General features: G+C 54.8%; 4 protein-coding genes across 4 annotated transcripts; 3 read left to right on the top strand and 1 right to left on the bottom strand.

Moving 5' to 3' along the window:
* Positions 1-390: 390 nt before the first annotated feature.
* G647_10123 (uncharacterized protein) lies at positions 391-2328 on the top strand (the record flags this gene model as incomplete). Its single annotated transcript, XM_008726115.1, has 4 exons — positions 391-447; positions 513-1100; positions 1200-1334; positions 1519-2328. The coding sequence occupies 4 exons, from the start codon at positions 391-393 to the stop codon at positions 2326-2328; spliced, it is 1590 nt and encodes a 529-aa protein (XP_008724337.1).
* Positions 2329-3593: 1265 nt separating this feature from the next.
* G647_10122 (uncharacterized protein) lies at positions 3594-5654 on the bottom strand (the record flags this gene model as incomplete). Its single annotated transcript, XM_008726114.1, has 1 exon — positions 3594-5654. The coding sequence occupies one exon, from the start codon at positions 5652-5654 to the stop codon at positions 3594-3596; it is 2061 nt and encodes a 686-aa protein (XP_008724336.1).
* Positions 5655-10267: 4613 nt separating this feature from the next.
* Positions 10268-12421, top strand: G647_10121 (uncharacterized protein; the record flags this gene model as incomplete). The annotated part of the gene is made up of 3 exons (XM_008726113.1): positions 10268-10361; positions 10415-10621; positions 10674-12421. 3 exons carry the CDS (start codon positions 10268-10270, stop codon positions 12419-12421), a joined length of 2049 nt encoding a protein of 682 aa, XP_008724335.1.
* A 4469-nt stretch (positions 12422-16890) lies between these two features.
* G647_10120 (uncharacterized protein) lies at positions 16891-17239 on the top strand (the record flags this gene model as incomplete). Its single annotated transcript, XM_008726112.1, has 2 exons — positions 16891-17140; positions 17193-17239. The coding sequence occupies 2 exons, from the start codon at positions 16891-16893 to the stop codon at positions 17237-17239; spliced, it is 297 nt and encodes a 98-aa protein (XP_008724334.1).
* Positions 17240-18475: the final 1236 nt, after the last annotated feature.

The following is an 18475-nucleotide window of genomic DNA, read 5'->3' as shown; positions in this document are numbered from 1 at the left end:
CCACATACAATTCCAACCTGCCTGCTACGTAGCGGGTTATCGTTCGCGCCCGCCTGGCCCTCTCGAACGATTGGCATCACGACCAAGTTTTCAAGGCACATCGACACGCAACTACAGGAGCCGCAGCCGCAAAGACGATCATAGTTTTGCCAAGCTGAAGTCTTGGGCTGTGCCGGGGGGCCTGAATCACTCAGCCTGCCGCCACTGACTAATGGGCACCCATCTTTGCCGGCGGGGGCCTAGGACTGTATGTATGTCGGCTTTTGTATTCCGGCCTACAGTAGGTACAGCACTCGGACTCGTACCCGTACTCTTCGTCTGCCCAGAAAGAACTCTCCCTGTCTGCTTCTCTAGCCGGCACGGCAAAAGACAAGAGACACACAATGCAGCATGCCGGGTGTTCCATCAGGACGAGGATGCGACGCATGTCGGCAGCAAAAGAAAAAGGTACGGCCCTGGACACCTCACCTTATGCTACTCCGGTGCCTTGATATCCAACGGGTGCCCCATAGTGCGATCTCTCCGAACACCCCTGTCCTCGATGCAGACGTCTGAACATCCGCTGTGTGGGATTTGGTCAACGGCGATACAAGTTCGTGCATGACGACAAATCGCCATCGGCCAGCGACAGCAGCAGCAACCATAACGGCACCAACACCAACACCAGCGCCACCGCCAAACTGCATGGTAAGAAAACAGTAGGGATCGAGCGCTACGCCTCTCTGATCCGCTCTCTCGAGGGAATCACCATCCACGCCAGCCCGTGGAACGCCACGACGCGCCTGGCCGGCGCCTTCACAGACATGATCAAACCCACCGTCAGCATCAAGTATAACCTGGCCTGGACGTACGGGGATTACCTCAACCATGTGCCTTCTAGGCTAGGCGTGAACGAGGCGCTCGACAACGCGACAGACGCGTTCGTGACCGCCGTGGGGACGCTCTCGGAACACAGCAACGGTGCCGGTGCTGGGGGCACTGTTCTGGCGCTTGAAAAGTACGGACGCACGCTTGCCAGCTTGAGAAGGTGTCTAGATGATCCGGTCAAGGCGCAGGCCCCGGAGACGTTGTGTGCGATCCTATTCTTGTGGAATTGTCAGGTAAGTTGAACCGTGGACAGGGAGTCACCGCATGATTCACTCGGTCCATGATATGTAGAATGTATTTCATTGCTAACATTACGTTCTTCAACCCACAAGCAATATATTTGGATGCCAGAAGGGTCAGGCCGCCACGCGGAAGGCGTCGCCCAGATCATCAGACTGAGAGGATGTGCCGAGACTTCGCAGGACCCTTTCGAATCGAATCTCTTGCTATCTCTCCGTGCCGTTGTGGTGAGTCGAGTCTTGCAAGTCAAGTCAAGTTTGTCCCAGCACAATCATGTCGTCGAGAGCTTTTGATCAGAGCTGGCGCGGACTTATACGTTGCTGTTCTGTTCATGTGCTTGTTCCTATCTGTTCCTGCGCCTGCTCTCCCCGTTCTTCGCCCCGACCTGATCGAACCACTTACTGTCTGCAGCTCTTCGACTCCCTCTTCAACGGCAGAGTCCACTTCACCGACGACGAATGGATCGCCATGTTCGACAATAAGCTCCACGGACTCACTCCCGAAGGCCAATCCATCCGAATGCTGACACGGGTGCCGAACCTCATGCGCCGGGCCCGAGCCGTACTCACATTGACACTCACACCGCCAGTCACGCTCGTGGGCGGGACACCGCAGCAGCAGCAGCAGCAGTACCAAGACATCCATTCGACACTCCTGGCCCTCCAAGCCGAGGCCAACACCCTGCGCAACGACTTCGAAGCACCACTCTCCACCCTCCGGAAGCGATGGTACGACAATATGCATCCAAGACCAACAGCAGATGTGGACGGCACGCTACCTAATCGGCGGACTGCATTGCTCCAAACAATCCTACACTGCCACTTCCTGCGCACGTACTCGCTCGGCCTGGCCGTCGCGATCATCATCAACGAGGTCCGGTTGGCCGTGTGTGCAGGTGTGGCGACCGGGCCGCCGTCCAGCGCCGTCATCACGGCCATCATACACGAATCCCATGGCTTTGCGCTCGAGATCCTCGACATGGCGGCCCAGGCTGTGCAGTATAGGCCCCTAGGCGTGAACGCGCTGGGCGTGTGTCTTTTGGCGGCGGAGATCGGGGCCGGAGACGCGCATATGGAAACGAAGCTCCGGGCTCGGGCGTTGCGCGTTGATTTCGCCAGGGATTTTCGCGGTGCGCGCGAGGAGGAGGCCCAGCTGTGGAGCCAAGAGCGGGAGTGCGAGCGATTGATCTGTGGGAGGGATTGGGCTGAGGGACTCGGGTGAGAACATGTAGCTTGTAGTTTGTGCCACAGTTTTGATGAAGTCTGTCCATAGAGCTGTAGCTTGGAGGTCCTAGAAATGCGACGGGTCCTCTATCCTCGTACGATAGAGGGATCTTAACCTCGAGTCTCGGAAAGGAGAAAGGAAGATGAGTGAATTATACAGTATTGTGTGGAATGTGCGCTCGTATGATTGTACCGCCACTCAAATCACACTCACCCTCACACTCACAGTTATACTATACCCTACATTTACCGGCTCGGCAAGACTAAAGACCGAAGAGTGAATTCTGGATTCGCAAGACGAGACTCATCCGATATGACTACCTACAGGTAGGTACCTAGGTAAGTACCTACCCACCTTACGATGCGATGCCGTCTTCCGTACGGAGTATGTACGGGTATGTATCATGTATGTATATCCTCGATTGCTCATCGCGGGCAATACAGTACTTTGCGGATTTTCCATTCTCCATCCTTCATCCTCCATCCTCCATCCTCCACTATCCCATTCCCGTCGTCCTTCGTTAGGTATAGACCTCGGGTTTATGTTCTACTGTACTAGTATTTCAATGGGGTTCGCGGGGTTATCTACTGAATGGAATCGTCATTCCGTTGAGTGTGCGAATATGGTGATTTGGAGGGATTTTGATTCTCTGATGGCTACTGACGGCACTGATGCAAAAGTGAGGTTGTGGAAGTCGTGAGAGGGGCGGTTTGTTCTCTCGGCCTGCAAGCTAGATGAAGAACTCGGGCAGCGGCACTGACAAGACTTCAGAGACGGATCTAGGATTACATATTCACCAAATGAAGAAACTCAAAAGGTAACAAAGCAGAGGCGATATGTTTGGCTCATCATGTTTGATTGTCTGCGAGGCGATGAGCCTCTGGCTATTTAGCTAGCTATGTAGAATGCACGAGGACTCTTGTCCACGGCTCAAGAGCCCATCCTTCATGTGAAGGTGGGACGACTGCTCAAGGGCAGTGAGGTAACAAAGGAGACTTTCTTCTCAAAAGTGGTGGCCTCAAGAGGGCTCAGGTAGATGGTGGGGGTATCTCGGTCAAACAAATCCCAAAGTGATCGATTGTCCTTCTGGACAAGATCACAAGTCAAATGCTCCGGTCGCTAAATGCAGAGACTCCCTTGCTCTTTCCGCTGGATGATGCAATAGTGTGATGATGTAATGATAAAGAGAACTTGCCGCGAGGCAACATCTTGGTAGGAGAGTCATTGAGTAGTCGTGAGATTGGAAACAATAATCTGGTGGTTCAGATCTGGAGGGCATCGTTCTTCTTCATGGCCTTGGCCAGCATCAGCTTTCTCATCCACTCGACACGCTCCTTGGAGCTGTCGACGGCAAAGTGATGTGCCTTTTGACCTTTCTCAAAGAGCTTCTTGTTGGCCTTCTCGTTGTCAGGGATGAGGGAGAAGGCGAAGGATTGTTCGCCGGTAAGAGCCTTGCCTTGGCCGAGCAGGTTCTTCTTGAAAGCCGCGCTGAGCTTCGAGCTCGATGCTTGGCTGTAGGCATGCAGGGTGTACTCGTCGACGTCGATGTCCTCGAGAGTGTTGGCATTGGCGTAGTGTGTGTCGTGCATGGTTAGCTTGCCCTCGACCAGGGTGCAGTAGTTGTCCTGCCACTCGTGTCGGAGCATGCGGGTGGTCTTGCGTTTCCTCATCCAGCCTTGGTGGTGGGCGAGGTTAGTTTCAGTCAGTCTCGTTGCGGGACGAACTGTCTCGTTCTCCTTGACGGGAGCCACTGATGGCGTGAAGGATTGTTGGCGCATGTGGCGGCGAGCTGGAGTTGGCTGAGTAGACATGCATCGCTGGATGGGTTCTGGGCTGGTGGTCTGGGGAGCAGCGCCATAGCGCATCTCCGGAGGAACAGACTGAGAGACATCCCGTTGGCAGGGGTCAACAGCCATGGCGGTGACAGGAAGGTCCGTCGCCGACATAGGAGTGTCGATGCGGTAGATGTCCGCTGGAGAAGCGACTCCACCGTAGTGATATGGGTCACGCTGAAGCTGAGCCTTGAGCTGAGCCTGGATTTGGGTGGGCTGTTGAAGCGCGGAGATGGGAGTCCTCGAGGGGAGCTCGTCTTGGCTTTGGCCAACAGGGATGGTGAGCTTGGGAAGACCACGGAGGTGCTCGGCGAGGTGAGCGGACTTGGCAGCTGGGGGTGAGGGGTTGGAAGATGTTGAAGGGGCGTGAAGGTGTTGGAAGCTGAGGAACTGGCGGACATTCTCTTGGGGATCGCGAGGCTGAACGACGCTCAGGGTCTCGGCAGTGATCTTCAACGAGGAAGGTCCAAGGGCATCGGAAGAGCCGACGACCGAAGGCAGAGCCTCGGACCGGGCTTCGGAGATAGGTCGGCGGGCCTCTTCTTCCCACGTTTGCTTCATGCGGAGGATTCTCCGTTGCTGCTTCTGCCACTTGGGACAGTCCTCACCCTTGGCGCACTTGTGCTCCTTGGGGAGAACCTGTTCAATGCCGACGATGGAGACGGACTCGGCAGGGGTAACGACATCGACGTGTCGAGCTCGTCTCCGGGAGCGAGATCGATCGACGAGGACGTGGGTCTCCTCCGGGCGGGCGGCGCGCTGGACCGCTCTGGGGCTTCTGGTGTTCCTGGAAGGAGTCCTGGAGAGTGGTGATTCGAGGAAGATCATGCTGCTGTTTCGGAGTTGCTGGATGGAGCTCATGACTCTGTGGCGCTTGCCGAAAGAGCTGATGTCGAGTTCCTTGAGATCCTCGAATTGAAGGTCGATCAAGACACTGCCAGAGATGTCGTGGATGAGAAATTTCTCAACCACGGTGGGCTCGAAGCCGGCCTCGGCCATCCAGTCAGCAACTTGGCGGGGCGTCCAGTTGCGAACCTGAGATTCCTCGAGTTCGGCGACGGCTGTGTTGAGAGCGTTGATGGGCTTGGCGAGGGTCTTGGGTTCGGGAACGGGAGACATGTTGAGGAAGACATCATCTTCAGGGTTGGTGAGAATCTCAGGAGTGCTGCTGAAGAGGTGAGGGCCCTGAGGACCAACGACTGCGGTGTCATCGAAATGAAACTCGAAGCCACCGAGGCCGCCAGTGTGAGGGGGGGTGGGAAGCTCATCCCGGCCCGATGACAGGGTAGATTGGCTATCATCGTCCTGTGAGTCCCATGGCTGAGGTAATGAGTCGGAGTCGTCCTCATTGTCTGTGTCGAAGATCTCGGTCGCCTCCGACAGAGGCCGAGGAGCCAATGTGCGCCGACCCAGGAATGACAGGTCTGAGGTTTTCTGGAACATCTCAACTGGTTGCAGTTGGAGAGGGGAGTAGTGTGTTGACCACTCCATGTTAGCTACCGTGTGGTATATTGTGTACTGTCGGGAGAATTGTCTGAGGATCTGATCATGGTGGAGTTGTGAAGTCGAGAGGAATTGAGGTATGTATACACGATTGCGGAGGAAGGTGTGGGCGCTTCGAGGGCTCGACGATGTGACGAGTGGAGATGTAGATTGGGATCAGTGCACAGATGGGATGCAGAATATTGAATCGCTACTGCAGTGGATATGCGTGCGATAGATGTGAAACGAGGCGACGCAGCCAGTCAGTGGGAAGGACGCAGCTGCGGGCTGGTATAGGCTGGCGGCAAGAGAGAGCGAGAGGAGGAAAAGGCGACGCTCGCCAATGGAGGGGCAGCTATGAAAAGTACGCGCTGGAGCCGTCCCGGTCAGGCATGGCCGCCCCCACGACGGTGCATAGGCATGTGCCCAATGAGACGGGCAGGGACGGTGACGACGCCGCAGCCAGCGGGGGCCAAGCACACGCTGCTTGCTCCTTATCCCCCGCATCTCGACGAATCAGTGCCATCAGGCTCGTCGCCCAAAAATATCCTCCCACTCACCTCCATCAGCGCAACGTCGCGTCTTACCGTCTCTGGTAAGGTCGAGTCACCGGGAATAGCATCTGGCGCTTTTCACTCGCTCTCTTCCCTCTGCTCTCCCTTCCCTGGCTCGAGCCGTTGCCCTCCTCCCGAGCTCCCTCGAAGGCCCTTCCCTTTTCGTGCCTTTTCTCTGCGCGTGCCGTACCGCTAAACCCCTCTTCACCATTGTTCCCACCTACTGGCATGCGATTCCCAACCTCCCTTCCTCAACGTGCGGGCCCATGCCGAATGCCATTTTCTGATTGGGCCATGGCCTGGAAATATGCCGTCCCCTCCTTGTCCACCTATGATGTTGTTCTGGGATCATGATTCTATGGCAAATCCATCTGCCCTGGTGGTCTCGATGCATCATGGTCCCGGTTGAAGGTACACAAGCACGAGATCTCCACTACGAGTCACAAGACAGACTACTCCGCGCTCTACGGGTCAGCGACGCAATGCAAGTCATTGGCGGTGCGCGGCGTCACTGGTGGCATCGTGACGGTCACAACATCATCTTATGCTGTCCATCGGGCCCCTTCCAGAGGGGCGTTCGAAAACGTTGACCGGATGCAGACCGTAAGGATTTCGAATCTGGCCTGGCCTTCGAGCGGGAAGAACCAGAGGTGCAACATGGACTTGGCTCGTCGAAGGGAGGAGCAAGCCACGGCGGATTTTACCCCCAACTCGGTTAGACCATGAGCGGCGCCATCCGCGATGAGAGAATCCTTTGCATCGAATCGTGCAGAGATTGGCTGAGTAGCGAATTCCTAGTGATTGTTAGTGCGGGGATGAGTCTCCATCGCCAGCCACTTGAGGAGCTTCATCCGCCATGTCTCTGCCTCCGTCTTTGCCCAAGACGCACCGTCTCTCGCTACATGTTGATCGCTGTGAGTTGAGGTGATATTAACCTGCTAGGCGCATACGCGAGCAAGGCTCCTTGAGATAGACGTTGGTGCGTTGAGTTCATCTTCGACAGAGTTTCGGCTAACGGGACGAACGGGGGAGAATTGCCGACGAAAATGGTGTTCGTGTAGTTTCCGCTTTGGTGATCCTGTCCTTCTCATGGCGAAGTGCCGTTCCGCACATGGCAGCCACAGTCTGCAGCGGTGAGTCCACCGCCACTTGCGCACTCGGGCAGAAACCAGAGATGAGGCCAAGATTGCATCGGTGGTGGTACCTTCCCGAGTAGAACAATGTCCAGAGATACATGGAGTACAGCTGGAACGAGCGTCGGTGGAAGTTGCTGCTTGGTGCGTCGGGACTCGGCATGAAAAGTGTAGCACCATGCTTGCAGAACAGACTTCCGAAATGGCCGAATCCTGCAAAGAGCTTAGCTCGCCAGAACGTTATGGTCCTACAAAGGACAAGGGATACGTACCACGAGTCCATATCGTGCTTAGACCCAGGCCATCTGCCAGTCGACGGCTTGTGGCATGAGAACATGAACCCAGTGCTTGTCCTCTGGACGGAAGAGTTCTGGGTGCATGAGGGTGGGTCTAGACTCACTCAGGCGGCCGTATGGTGAGATCCCCATCACATCACCATACTACACCCCAAGTAGAAGTGACCAAGGCTGCCCATGTGTGCACGCCACAAGGGATGCATAGGGCTACCTTAATGTCGAACAAGCTTCGAGAAGAGGTCAAGAAGGTTGCGGGTGATGGTGACAGCCAGACAGCCCCTTCGCGTGGAGTTCGAGCTCTCATATCGCGTGCGTCGGGAGTGGAGTAGAAGCCCATCTCGCTTTCCGGGTCAGAGTCGTACAGAAGCCAGGGCCAGCCGTTGAGTGCTACACCCAAGCTTTGGCTCTTGGACAATCAAAATAATATTGCCATACATGCAGTGCGGAGAAGTAGAAGTCGTGGGAAAATTATCGCCATTGCGTGGCGGGGCATTCGTCGCTTATCTCCTTTCTCGATTGTGCGCTGTGCGACGAGCCTTGCGCAACACGCACGTTGACGATCGCAAGCACGCACGAGAACTGCTCAAGAGTCGACTTGGACCCTTGCAGCATCCTCAAAATAGAAGCAATATATCTGATCTACGATATGCTCATCATTGCTGTTCTAAAAGTGGGCGACGAACAGATCTAGCGGTCGCCGCACCGTATAGAAAATCGATGGTGCAAGTTGCAGAAAGCGAATGTCGCGAACTTCTAAAAATAAGAGTGCATTATGCGAGCGAAAGAAGCGAGCGAGCGACGGCGCACTGAAGGAAGAGCTTGAGCATCGAGTGCTCGAAAGAGCTTGCATGAAGCACGGACCACTGCGGCACGAGGGGTTCCTGTCAATCGTTCCCCACTCGACCAACCGTGCAGGGCTAGCTAAGCTAATGCAGAAGAGTCGGCTTGGCGTCACGGTTGGCTGCCGTCGCTCCCGCGACTGTCGACATGCTGATCGAATATCAACCTGCGCAGGGATGTCTCCCTTCATAGCTCGAGCACTAGCGAGCGGCGTCGACCTTGATTCGACCACTGTGAACCAATCAACATGCTCTTTCCTGCTTTTTCTGCACACCATCACCTATTACTGATGTCCTCGACTCACCTGATTAGGCCAGACTGCTCTTTCCCTTCCTGGCCGACTCTCTGTGGGAGGGCTTGATCACGAGCGTCCTGAATATCGAGCCGACCACGGCGTGCTACGGAAGAGACTGGGAGTGGTGGCACAATCTAAAGAAGACAGGTAGATTTTTTGAGCTTGTCATACAGCCTGTGGTTGCGGAAAAGTGGCGGGTTGCTCTGTGGGGGGAGGCCTGGCTTCAAGCTCTTCGGAGGCACAAGCAGGAAGCAAAGATCTTCTATGTTGAGACACATTCTGGATGACGGTGAAGATGTCGAGCGTGTCGCACTGCATGTCTACTGTCTAGGTGCATTTAGAATTCCCAGCTCTGGTTATTCGGAACGACCAAGAACATGCCGTCCCAAGAAGCCAACGGACGACTGCATGGCAAGCCGCATGGTCGTCAGTGCGTGCCGTCAGACTCATGGTCTTGGTATCACTTCTGGGTGGCTGGCCCTGGAGCCCGGTACCTCCCGGGTACAGATGCTGTGCACCTGATCTCAAGCAAGACGGAAAGTACATGTCAAGTGGCATCGCACATAATCCATTGACTCTGGGTCCCGGGTGGCGGATGAATGTGATTGCCCACGTCTTTCAGGCATTCTTTGGGCTCTAGCATACCTGTGTCCTGCTTTGGCGATTAGCAAGAAAGCAGACCGCAGCCGTTGTTGCTCGCGTGGTTGGCAGTCGGGCATCCACGCCCTCAGACTTGGACATTGCAAAAAATGGGGCCCTCCAAGGGTGGATGATGGACAGGGGGTCCACTGCAGAGTCTGGACCCAGAGCGCTAACTGACTTGGCCATGGCACTCGCCGAAGCTCCCAAGCTCTAATCTTAGCCTGGAAGGCGCCGACCCACCGGCGATCGGCCAATGGGCGGCCGAAGCTCCCACACTCCAAGCTGATTCAACCGAGCATTGTTGACCGGCCTCGACAATGACCCATTCGACCAACTGCCTCATTGCTCAATCAATGCAGTTCCCCTCCTCCACCATCCCAACCACCAATGCTCGACGAGCGGCTCCAGACGCAGACGCGATATTCATAGCATCCAACTTCTCCAACATGTGCCGCCCCTCCCTCTCATTCGTCCTTCATGCAGACAATTGTTTCTTACCACCGGGTCCTCTACACGACCTTTTCGGAGCCTCATCGTGCTTGCAGATTCCTCCCCTCCTCGAGCCAAATATAGCTCTCTCCACCTTTTCGAAGACTCTGAAGACTCTCATATACACCGTCTTGGACCAATGTCGATGTGACTTCCTTCAAGGCAGACCGTTGCCCTCGCTGTTGTCCTTTCACCTCACCGCCGAACCGTCGATAGACCTGTGAATACTGCTGGACAGTGTTCACGACCATTCCCTAGTAATAATCCCCAACAGCGCGGTTCCAGGTTGTCGTCCTGTCCTTGCCGACTTTGATATCGCACCCGTCACTCGACGCCTCTGTACATTCAGTCCTCGGCCTCCAGCCCGAGCAGCATGGCTTCCGCCAACGAGAAGAAGGCTGCGCCACTCGTGACCAAGGATTCGCCGTCGACGAAATCATCCAAGATGCACCGAAGGTCAAGATCAGGTACGGCCTGTCGCAAATTCACCTTTCGGGAAAGGCACTCACCCGTGACACAGGTTGCTTCACGTGTCGGCTAAGACGCAAGAAGTGTGATGAGGGAAAGCCAAAGTGCAAGGCTTGCAGGCACTTGGGCCTTGACTGCGAGTACAAGCGACCTCAGTGGTGGAGCAACAACGAGACGCGGAGAAAGCAGAAGGAGCATATCAAGACCATCATCAAGAAGACAAAGACGAACGAGAAGAATGCCAGTGCCCAGAGCCAATGTAAGGCCTCACTCGAAACACTCTCGCAGAACCTCTACTGACCCATGTGTAGATGGAATGAATCATGCCGCACAAGGGTACTCGGACGACTCGCAAGACGAATACGACCCTACGTTTGACCCATCCTTTGCCACCACTCCGGGTCTCTTTGATCCCTACGCTCCCAACATCTACATGCCTCATGACCCATATGGTGCTGTTGTCCCTTGGGAAGTCGACGTCAAGACCGAACGCCACACCTACGTGAACGACGAACTCACCCGCCGGGACTCCTCCATATCAACCTTCAGCACCTTCTATCCTCCTCCAGCTCACGCCACACTCCCCTCGTACACTGGTGATGACTGGGTCCAGCACGACGGCTTGGAAAGCCGACAGAACTCTTGGACTGAGGGAGACTTTGACTTCAATGCGCTCGACGTTCCACACATTGCCCATCACTTTGAACCTCAATGTTCGATGGTCCAGCTGGAAGATTGCGACAGACCATTGTTCGAGCACTTGCTCCAGAATGTGCTCCCCATGCTGTTCCCCGTTCAGGAGGCTTATCAACACGGCTCGGTGCGCACGAATGTCATGTTTCCTGCGTTGGAAAACAACAAGGCCTATCTACATTCTTGTCTCCTGGCAGCCGCAACTCACATGAAAGGCAACAAGTTGTTCTTCAGTCCCACTGCCGAGGACGATGCCATGCGCCACAAACTTGCGTTTGTCACAATCGTCGTCGATGCCCTCAACAATGATAGCTGCCACACCGAGATGCTCGATGCTCTACTAGGGATGATCTCGCTGCAAGGCTGTGTCGGCTCGGCCATCGACCTGGAAAAGGAGTTGATCCCCTGGCACCAACACTTCCAGACCGCCGGCGATATTGTGCAGAGACTCAACCTTCCCCAAACGTTGGAAAGCAACGCTGGCACTGGTGTCCCACCAACCTTCAACATGAGCCTGACGGCCTGGATTGACATCCTCGGTTCGACGATGCTTGGCAAGGCTCCCCGGTTCTCCAACACTTACCGGAACATGTTCTTCGCTCAAGCGTCGACTGGCTTGGAGAAATTGATGGGTTGCAACGACTTCGTCATGTACCTGTTGTCCGAAGTTGCTTGCCTCGACTCCCTCAAGGTGGAAGGGAAGCTCGACGACATCGGCGTGTGCAACCACATTACCTCCCTTGCGACCACGCTCGATTCGGTCGAACCGCAAGAACTCTTGCAGTTCCCATTCAACAAGGCCGGTGTCCTCCGCCCCAAACAGCTCACCAAGAATATCAGCGCCATCTTCCGCAAAGCCACTCGTGTCTACCTCTGTTCTCTCGTGCCCGAGTACAACCGCTACCAACCGGCCACAGTCAACCTGATCGCTCAAATGGCTGAGATGCTCCAGTACGTCCCCTCCGGTCCGAACGGCTTCGACCGCTGCCTTGTGTGGCCCATGCTCATCTGCGGTGCGAATTCGATTCCAGCATCTCCACTTCGCCGGGTCCTCTCGGAGCGGTGTGATGCGCTCGGTGATTCTGCCGACCATGGGTCTTTTGGAAGAATGATACGCTTGCTTCATGAGGTGTGGAGACGGAACGACGATATGGTCATCTCTGCGGGAGTATGCGAAGCCACACCAGTGACAGCCGGAAGCCCATCAGGATCCATCTCAACACCGATCGCCTCAGCCAGTATCCTCGCCACAGCCGGAACTTCCACAGCCGCCTCCTCTTCGACGACAACGACAATGCCAAGGAACCAGAACGTCCACTGGCGGGACGTGATGCAGCAGAACGGATGGGATTTCCTCCTGATATAGGACGGTGCCAGCTTCACCTCTTGAGGTGCAGGGCCGCGGTCTCGATGATTCGCGTCTCCTGCCGAGGACAGAAGCACACCGGTCCAATCTCAAGGACGATAACACTCTTTTCACCACCAAGCCAACATCGCTCGACGCTAATCGTCCTTTATCAAGCGACGACTAATTTCTCACGCTCATTACAGCCACATTCATACTCCCATCCTAATCTTTTCTGGCAGAAGATTAATGTTTACTTACCCTCTGCATCCTGGTCTGGAATACCACAAAAGTGATTTGATATTACCTCGGGCATGAAACTTGGCGTTTGGAGAAAGGGAGGCTTACTCCTTGGATTTCGGCTTCGGCTTCGGCATAAGCGACGGCGCAGGGCGCGATCACACTACCGCCCACCTCTGTTGGCTAGGACGTCGAGGGCGAGATCTGCCTTCGTGGCAGCGGCACAAACCGACAACAGGACATCACGGTCTTTTTATACACGACAGGAGAACCACCACATTTTCCTCGGGCTCGTCCATGCTCGACTTGGAGAGTCTGGACAGGAAGTGTCTTTGATATTGATACCCATCCATGCTTGGAGATTGAGATCTCCACTTTTTCTTATTATACATTTTTTGACGAATCTCCTATCACTGATTCGAGATTTGCATCAATTTTTCGGCTTCCGCATCGCTGGAGTCGCGGTCGGTGAGGCGGAAGGGACAGGATTGAATGATACAACATGTCTGTCTCCATTGCGTATTTTACAGGCAGTGGAATGAACCAGCAGGAATGATTTGATGAGGATGAGCACGAGCACGAGCAGAAGGAAGATACTGCTGTGTGTGGACCGGTAGACGCGCAGTACAACGCGAGAAGGAACGACGCGTCGATTGCGACCACCAGCCTGTCCCCCCAGCTGCAGATCGACCTGCTCAAGTGATTCACGACGAAGAAGAAAGCACCAGCTCACGTCTGGTGCATCCATAGCGGAGGGGCGGCACATCAAAATCATGACCAGGATGGCGGCACGCGTAAGAAGTAGAAGCATCCTGGCTGAACACCAGCGGACAGATCGAAGCTTCCGAAGGGGGAGCTTTTCCCGAGAAACGCCCAATCCAAATGCAGAAAAAAAGTTGAAATCATCACTGTGTTCTCTTTTCGTTCTTACCTTGGCGGGCGGGCTGTCGGTCAGTGGGTGCAGGACTGCGCGTCCAACGTCCCCTTTGCGTCCATTCCCCTCTTCTAACGGTGCTGGTGCTCTGTGGCCATTCCAGGAGTGATTAACCAGTGAAGACTGAGCTCGCTGATTCGTGGCAGGGCGGCCAACGTTCTGACACTGAGCCTGGAATGTGGATCGTAAATTATGAGTTGTGGATCGTAGATTGTGAGTTGTGGATTGTGGATCGTGGAATGCACTATATACTGTGTAACATACCCATGTGGGGTCCAAACATGTCTGCCATCATCTGGAAGCTCTGAATCCGCAACCCGGCACAGGACTAGATGCATACGTTAGTACGTGGAGTACTCCGTGCGTCTCCAGTCCGAGCACGACGTTCAGTACGAGGATCCGGCGATTGATCCCATGCAACTCGACGGCGACACTAGTGAGCCCGAATCTCTCAAGCGAGCACGACGTTGAGTACGAGGATACGGCGACGATCACATGCAACTCGATGGCACCACACTAATTAGAACAACCTCTGAGGAGAAGCTACATCCATGGTAAGTAGTGAGTGCAGTTAAAGGTATGTAGAGATCTACCTACCTACGCTGGGCTTCAAGTTGTCATGGTTGAGAGAGAAATGGTAAATGGGTGGGAGATATGTCAACAACAATAACAACAACGACGGTCACATCACATCACGACGCACTGACAGGGCCGAGTTTGTCTACCTAGGTGATGAGCAGTGGCAGTGGCAGAGACTCATAGCTCTGTATCGGACGTTACTGAAATCCACTCTGCGAGGATCCCCGACCTTTTCCTTCGCAAGGCTACTGTACATCCTACAGCATACAGCATGCCGTCAATAGCCGGCCCGGGACAATCCAGTCAGCACACGCCGACAAGAAGCACCTGCTCAGCGTAGGTGTGGCGCTGGAACGTTGGCAACTGTACTATACTGTACCCAAGCGGCAGTGACGAGTATTCTCGGACTTTGCCTTACAGGTTCGACAGTATACAGTACAGTATACAGTAAAAGCAAAACGAAGACGAACGGATGAAAATGTTCTGTAATCCGTCCGGTTTCAATTCGAGATATTGGCAAAAAGCATCACGGATAATGTACATCGTCTGTCCTGTAGTCGTGGCTCACAGAGACTCCGTTTTGGGGCTCCGTGTAGGCTCCGGGTTCATCGGACAAGGAGCAAACTCAGCTCAGTCCAGCGCGACGTGACGGACCGGGGTCGAGGGCTAACACTGAACAAGAGACTGGTCGTACTACTACTAGTGTAATTTCGAGAAGATTTGCGGCGCGAGGAAGCGGCCAGCTCGCACATGCTGTCCCGCATCGTGGGTGCGGCCGTCCTCAGTAAGGCCACATGGATTACTGCCCTAGAGATCATGCAGTCGGTGGATTAGACATTGTCACATCTGTTCGCGTGTGTACAGCACAGTCGTGCTGAAGTCGGGCGTTGTGAGCAGGGCACGAGCTCGAAACACCAAGTGCGGTAGGCCCTCAAGCCGCGCAAGCCGCGCAATCTTACTGTACGTGCACGATGACTACAAGAAGGAAGCAGACAAGACGAGCCTGTACAGGGTGGTGTCGTGCGTCTGCCACAGAAGAATCAGTCAGGCAGGGGGCGAGGCTAGACGAGGAGCGAGTATACCCCGAGAAGATTCTTGCAACTGGCAAACTGCCTTGGCGGGGTGACGTCGGTGGTGGTCCCAGCTGAACTGGCCCTTGAGATGCATTTGTCGAAGCAAGCTGAACTCGAAACTCTAGGTCGCGACCCTGCAGCTGTACTAAGCAAGGCTGAAAGAACTTGTCGGGCTGGGAGAGCTGGTGGGGCTACTCAGGCTGTTTCACATCCTGCGCAACCCCAGACGATGCCTATTGCATAATCCCCCCGCAGCCTCTGCGTCGACCCTGGATTTTACCCAGGGGTTTCCGCCGTTGTTTGTCTGCATAGCCGAAGATTGAAGGCGGCCAACGGCGCGAGAGAAGGGCTGAGGTGTGCGGTCATCGTGCATCTCTACGCAACGCTGTATTAGGAGACAGTGTCGGCCGCAATACTCTACCCAATTCCGTCGCGTGGGAGGGACGATATGATGCTGCTAAAGTTCTTGTTGTGTATGTCATACAGGACTGGGGATTCGTAGCCTGGTATTAAGGCGCAGCGATGTGTTTTCTTATGGTATCAGCTCGGTCGGCTCGGAAAGCGAGCGGCGGTAGAGATGGGCTTATCAAAGGCAGTAAGCGTAGCATCAGTGTGTTGCCCTCCAGATCGCCTCCAGATCGGAAGAGGATTGTACTGAATAGCAGGCCGAAGGAATCCAGTTTTGCTGGTGCGCTTTAAGAGTACGAGTGCGACGGAGGTATCGGGGCTTTGGGCAAGCGCTTTGCGTGGCGAGCACGGCGACAGATTGGGCTTAGTGTCACGCGCCAAGAGCTTCCGAATAACGCTAGTGGCCGTCAACGCCACATGACGGGCTTGGCATTTTATGCTCCACTAGTCCCATTTCGGCAGCAACATAGGTACGGATCAGACTCAAGCAGTATCCTACCAATACAAAATCTCGTGCGTCCTGGCAAAAGTGCTGATGCCCCATTATACTTTCGCAGGGACCGTGTGGCCTAGTAGGGTACAGCTCAACATTCCAAATATCATGTTTACCACGTTACCCAGGGCGTTCCCCGTCTTGGTGCTTGGATGATGATTTCCGACATCATGTCCTCCCTGCTGGAAAGACGGAGTGTGGTTGGCGAAGCCGCCACTATACCTCAAGTGACCGAGCCCTCGCCCAACTGCTGATCCTCGCGCATGGACGTACATCCCTTGGCGGACCGTACGGTCTAATGATTTCAGACCTAATCAGGAAGGCATTCATGCTCTCGTGAGAGAAACAAGGCAACAAATACAAGGAGGATATAAGACCCCGGTGACTGACTTTTTGAGTGTGGTCATCTCTTTCTTTCCTTCCGCAGGTGACTAGAGTACTGAAGACATTTCACACATCCTTCCCATTTGTAGCGAGACGCCGGAGGGGCATTTCGTGAGAAGCTTCCGCTGTGCTGCCCCTTGGTGTACTCGTACTACATGAAGCCTTCACCTTCCCTCTCACCAATTCGCAGAACGCAGATTTGCTAGGCATCGGTGAGTCGTGCCCTCACGTTTCTTGTTCGATACGTTAGTCACCTCCTAATGGCTGAAGTTCTCTTGCAGGTCTCTCGCCCTCGGATCACCTGATCGCACGGCTGGGAGTATCCAGCCTTGCGTCTCGCCTTCAGTCGCAGTACCCTCACTCCCTCCTCTTCGACAACATGGGGCACCAGAAGTCCTCGTCCAAGCTCATGCTAGAGAGGGAGCTGGGTCCAACGGACAGTATCGCCATCCGGTTCCTTCACGGCAAGCGACACGTCCGTAGGGACAATAACCCGGAAGGTCGTTCTGCAAATGTGACCATTCAGGAGAAAGACCGAAAGGATACGGCTGCGGTGGGCGAGCTAGATAAGGAGATGGACATGATGACAGATCCGGAGCTTCTGCATTCTGCCAGAGCAGATCAAGAAGGTGAACGCGTTCAATCACCCTGGCCTCGACCAGAGACACTGATGGAGCACAGAACTCAAGCAAGGAATACGCTCCTACACCGACTTGGTCGTCCAGTGATAGAAGGGCTGGGCCGCCACACCGAGCACGAGCTGGGCTCGTGGGTTGAATGCAGTTTCTGTCGCGGCCAGTGGATGGACTGCGGGATCTCAAGACTTCCTTGACGGAGTGATTTCGTTCGCCGATACGCTCTGGGGTTCGTGGCATGCATGATGAAAGGAGGCTGTCGCCTTGATCACTGATGCTGTGATGAAATAGTTGGACTGGCGTGCCGAAAACGGAAGCTTTGGCGGTTTGATTATGTGATCTCCACCATTTCGATTTATGCCCTTGACTTCAGCTTTCCCCTTTGTCCATCGATACACGCACCTGAGTCTCCGATCTCTGCAACTCTCTTGCATGGCGCCACCTGGAGTTCATTCCGCATGTCGCTCAATGTCTACCCACGCTGTCCTCCGTGCTGGCAGCCTGGTGCTTGACGTGTTTTTATTGTGCTCCGACATCCGCATTTTGATCTACCATTAAGGCAGTGCCGGTCTTCGGCGTGCACACGGCATCGCTTCGAATCTGAGGAAGAACCTATTTCGCAACGGCTCCGGGCCTCGAGTCTACCAGTTTCAAGACAGACCTATTTCATTGGTGGTAGCCCACGAGGGTCGAGACGGGGAAACACAGGGACAGGGGCCTGCCCGGACTGCGAAGGAATGTAGCGCTTCACGCGCTTTACATCACCGAAGCCCTACGGAGGAGCACAACAGGCAAGGCACAAGCATTAAACTGGGGAAAAACGCCAAATGTCCCCCCAAAAATTCCTCAATGGATGCTTCTATCTGGCCTTACGAGACACAGTACAGTACGGACTACCTGCCTTTGACTGACTAATGGTCCATACCTTGTCCTCGACTCAGCACGCATACCGAAGACCTTCCGTGCACTACGACAAGCCCCCCGAAATGAGACCTGCACATTCCATCCCACACCATCCACGCAAACCCACGTTTCCTGCATCACCCCAAACAAGTCCCACGCACCATGGCGGTCTCCCACTGTGCGTGTCTGAACATGCGCAAGGCCCCCTCCCTTGATATGTCTATCCGCACCTCGTGCCTTAATAAGGTCGCTCGTGTATGCAATGCGCTTCCCTCGCTCCGTGGGATGAAGGCAGCCTCTTTTTTCCGTCTCCACGACAAACGCCCGGCCAAGGTCTCGCGGTCCAAGATGGCGTTTCCCAACGACACGCCGTTATGGTCGTGAGCAGCCCCTTGTCCGTGACTCAATCGTCACGGACATCGAGAC

The sequence above is a fragment of the Cladophialophora carrionii genome (assembly GCF_000365165.1).
Source record: "Cladophialophora carrionii CBS 160.54 unplaced genomic scaffold supercont1.12, whole genome shotgun sequence".
NCBI classification, from domain to species: Eukaryota; Fungi; Ascomycota; class Eurotiomycetes; order Chaetothyriales; family Herpotrichiellaceae; genus Cladophialophora; species Cladophialophora carrionii.
This window is presented reverse-complemented; position numbering and strand designations above follow the sequence as displayed.